The 4190-nt window shown below is 48.1% G+C and overlaps 1 protein-coding gene across 1 annotated transcript; it reads right to left on the bottom strand.

The window, feature by feature from the left end:
• Window positions 1-362: 362 nt before the first annotated feature.
• On the bottom strand, window positions 363-1806 carry LOC132243699 (olfactory receptor 2G3-like). Its single transcript, XM_059714092.1, has 2 exons — window positions 1765-1806; window positions 363-1310 (listed from the first exon to the last, which is right to left on the bottom strand). Exons 1-2 carry the CDS (start codon window positions 1804-1806, stop codon window positions 363-365), a joined length of 990 nt encoding a protein of 329 aa, XP_059570075.1.
• Window positions 1807-4190: the final 2384 nt, after the last annotated feature.

Raw genomic sequence — 4190 nt, 5'->3', positions numbered from 1 at the left:
ATCTCCCTGCTGGAGCACAGCAGGAACAGCTGTGGAGTTCAGCCCACCTGCAGGGCAGCCAGAGGTAGAGGGGACAGTGGCAGCAGTGAGTGGGTAATGGAGGAAGGGGAGGGGGAGTGCCTCTGTGCATGAAGGGGAAGGGACAGGAGGACTTGTATGTGATTCAGAGACTTAAAGTGCCCGGCTGCTGCTCCCATAGTGTGGTCGGAAAGGGGAATAGGACTGTGCCAGTACACCTCCTTTGTGTATCCCTCTCGCCTATCTCCCCTTTAGCCAGCTTAGGACCCTGTCCCAAATACACATGTGGGTCTCTCCCACATGCACATGCCCAAAGCCTGCCAGCTCCACATCATTTTGGGGGCTTATGTCCTCTGCATCCAGCACTGCTTTCTTAAGGCTTTCCTAAGGGCCCTGTGCACATCCTTGTTCCTCAGGGTATAGATCAGGGGGTTCACCATTGGAGTGATGATGCCATAGAAGAGGGAAACTATCTTGCCCTGGTGCTGTGGGTGCTGAGAGGGGTGCTGCATGTAGACGTAGATGGCTGTGCCAAAGAAGATTGACACTACAACTAAGTGGGAGGTGCAGGTGTTGAAAGCCTTGCGCCTGCCCTCAGCTGAGCGGATCCTCAGTACTGCAGCACCAATGTAGCTGTAGGAGACCAGGATGAGGCCCAGAGGAACTGGCAAGAAGACCGCAGAGCCGACAAGGAGCCCAGCCACATTAGTGGAGGTATCGGCACAGGCCAGGCTGAGCAGGGCTGGCACTTCACAGAAGAAGTCATTGATACGATTGTGCCCACACAAGGGTAGTCGCAGGGTCAAGCACGTTTGCACAATGGAGACAGTCATTCCGCTAAACCAGGATGCAGTTGCCATCATCCAGCAGAGGCTGCGGCTCATGATGGCCGTGTAGCGCAAGGGGTGGCAGACGGCAGCATAGCGGTCATAGGCCATGACTGCCAGCAGGACACACTCAGTGGACCCCAGGCCAAGGAAAATGAAGAGCTGGGCCATGCAGCCAGCCCAGGAGATGGTCTTATGGGAACTTTGTAAATTCACCAGCATCTGAGGCACCGTGGCGGTGGTGTAGCACAGGTCCAGGAGAGAGAGGTTGCTGAGGAAGAAGTACATGGGTGTGTGGAGACACGGGTCCAGCTGCGACACCACAATGATGGCCAGGTTCCAGAACAATGTCAGGACATAGGAGATTAGGAAGACCACAAAAAACAGCTTCTCCAGGTATGGGTCGTTAGAAAGGCTCAGTAGGATGAACTCCCCTTGGGAGCTCCCATTGCCTCGTTCATCCTGCTGAAAGAAAGGACAAAAGTAAAGTGAAATGCAGTGGAGGTGGGGAAGCTTTGTTACTGAAGCTAATACAGGGAGCTGGAGATATGAGCCTTACTCTGACCAAGCAATTGCATCCTTCTTTCTTCTCATCCTGAGCCAGAAACTTTCTCCTCTGGTATTAAGCACCTAGACCTGGCCATCTGCTGAGGTATCCTAGGCCTGGTTATAATATTGGTGGAAAAAGGAGGGGGAGAGAGACCCTAGAAGACCCAGTGGTTGTGTTATTTGTGAGACCTCATGTTATCCCTGTTTTGCCTAAATGGATCAGAATGAAATCCCTTATCCAAGGTGTGCATACGAACCTTCAGCCTATTGGTTATAGAAGGATGGGTCTTTCTCTTTCTCCTCCATGGAGCTATCCCACCTTTGTTTTAATGCCTAAATTTATTGATGGAGGAACCTGAACCCTCATTACTGATATGGAGTCATTTGCTGTCCGTAGGTTGCAGAACAGCATGGAGAGGATTTTATGCTTTTCTAGGTGACATATGAGGCAGGAGGCAATCTTTCCTCCTCCTGTTGCTACAGATGGCAGAGTGAGTGTGTTAGGACTGTGAAGCTTCGGTCCCTGATTCAGTTCGGTGGCCAAGTCTCCAAAGCTGTATTGAATCAAAGGAAGCAGCACTTCCAGCTGGTCCAACCAGGTTCACTGGGGAGCATACAGGGGGGCCCCCTGCACACCTGTGGCTCAGTGACTGATGCCTCCTGTGTTGGGGGGGGCACTTGGGGTCCCCCCGTGGCTGATCATTGAGCCCTGGTGGTAAGGGGAGGGGGCCCAGCGTGCTCCCAGCAGGCCCAGAAGGGGACCGGAAGGACCTGCACTCCTGTGGGAAGCTCCATGCGCCCCAGCACTGCTGTGTTCACGAGCCGTGCCTGCTACCTCAAGGGATGTAGAGAAAACACTTGAAGCTGTGCCTATGTCCGAATCACTGGTTCTCCAAATTGGCATTGATTTTCAGATTTGGATTCAGCCGAATCAAATCGGGAACAGTGATTCAAATCAACGAATCAAATTACCTATCCCCGATTCAGGCCGAATCCAAATTGAAGAGGGCCCACTTCACATGCCTCTAGTGCGTGTGTGTTTTTTTTGTTTGCCTTCCTCAGATGCACTGGGTGTTGGCTACAGCCAAGGCAGGAGACTGTGAGTGGGGTGTGCTAATTTTGAGGCTCAGGATCAGACCAACAACCACATCTGGGGGAAGGGAGGAATTTTACCCCACAATACGATAGATACAGACTATGGGTTCATTTCCCTTCTTTTTGTGGGGGAGGGAGTGGGGCAGGGTGGGCAAGTGGCCTGATCCTCTTGCCTGGATTTCTTGAGTGTATTTAACATCCTTGCAGTGGCAGGATACTGACACTGCCTTCATCCCCCTGCTTTAGCTGTGGCAGCTTAGAGTGTTCTTGATGTCCATGGACTATGTCCCTTTTAGTTGTGGGACATGGTTGTTTGTGGAGTTTTAGGAAGAGGCTAGAGAGGCGCTTGTATGGGAAGGTTTGGATTGGGATGTACCTGTCTTGAGCAGGGGGTTGGACTAAATGTCCTCCAAAGGTCCCCCTAGCTCTTTCTTTCTGTGATTCTATATCTTACATGAGTGTACAAATTACTGAGCTCTGCAGTCAGCCTTTCTATGCATCAGTACATATTTAGTTATTTATACATAGTGGAAGGGTCCAACAGACAGGAACTTAAGCAGTCCTTCCCAGAACATGGCTCCATAGGAGTTAAGAGACAAAGCTACTCATCCTTATAGTGGAGCAGAGATTTGAACACAGCACTCTTGTAGCCTTCTGGAGTGCCACGAGTAGAAGATGCACTGCTCCATCCATGTAGCTGGCTTTTTGGAGCATGGCTAAAAGTACGTGCCATTAGCAAGATGGCTTTCACGAACTTATTTGGAGAATAACAGTCCAATGCCTCCCGGTCAGGGCTACGAGCATCTTGTTCACTGTGTTGGTAGATGGATTCGTAGGTGCCTATCAATGCATTTTAAGGTGCCTAGAAGACTTAAACCCCTTGGGTTTACATGGCATCTGAATGCCGTTGTTTTGAGTATTTCAGTGCTATATAAATAGTGAACTTGAGCATCTTAAGAAACAACAAGGCACCTAAATGCTCTTGGGGATCTTTGGTTGTAGTGGAATAATACATGAAGCAAAATGAATGTAGCAGATGAGTCAATTGTAATTGTGCAATCTGTGCACAATTAACTTAAACTGATTAAGATGATTAAACAATCTGCCATAAAAGAAATTTCCTTCCAAGCATAGGTTTGTTTGGTAATATCTCTTATTGCAACAATTGTATGTTTGGGAGGGTGTGGGGGGATATCAGACTAGTTTTGGGCACAATGTTCTTCCTCTCATCTGTGAATTATTCGGAGACATCTTAAGTTATTGGCCGGATAAAATACTGACTTCTTTTACATAATTGTGTCCACGTCAACTTTCCTTTTTTTCTTTTGTATCTACTTCTGAGAACTTACTTCTTTCACAGGTTTAATGCTCTCTTCCTTTTTCTACACAGGAGAGCACATAAAATGCCACTAGACTATCCCTATGCCTGAAGAAGGGTGTTTGTGCCCAAAAGCTTGCAAAGAACAATGTTTCCAACTATTTAGTTGGTCTAATAAAATATATTACACCTACCCAAAGAATCTTGTCTGCATCTTAAGAATCAACAAGGCACCTAAATGCTCTTGAGGATCTTTGGTTGTAGTGGAATAATACACAAAGCAAAATGAATCTAGCAGACGAGTCAATGGTAATTGTGCAGTCTGTGCACCATTAATTTAAACTGATTAAGATGATTAAACAATCTGCCATAAAAGAGCTTTC

Source organism: Alligator mississippiensis, chromosome 11 (assembly GCF_030867095.1).
Source record: "Alligator mississippiensis isolate rAllMis1 chromosome 11, rAllMis1, whole genome shotgun sequence".
NCBI lineage: Eukaryota > Metazoa > Chordata > Crocodylia > Alligatoridae > Alligator > Alligator mississippiensis.
This window is presented reverse-complemented; position numbering and strand designations above follow the sequence as displayed.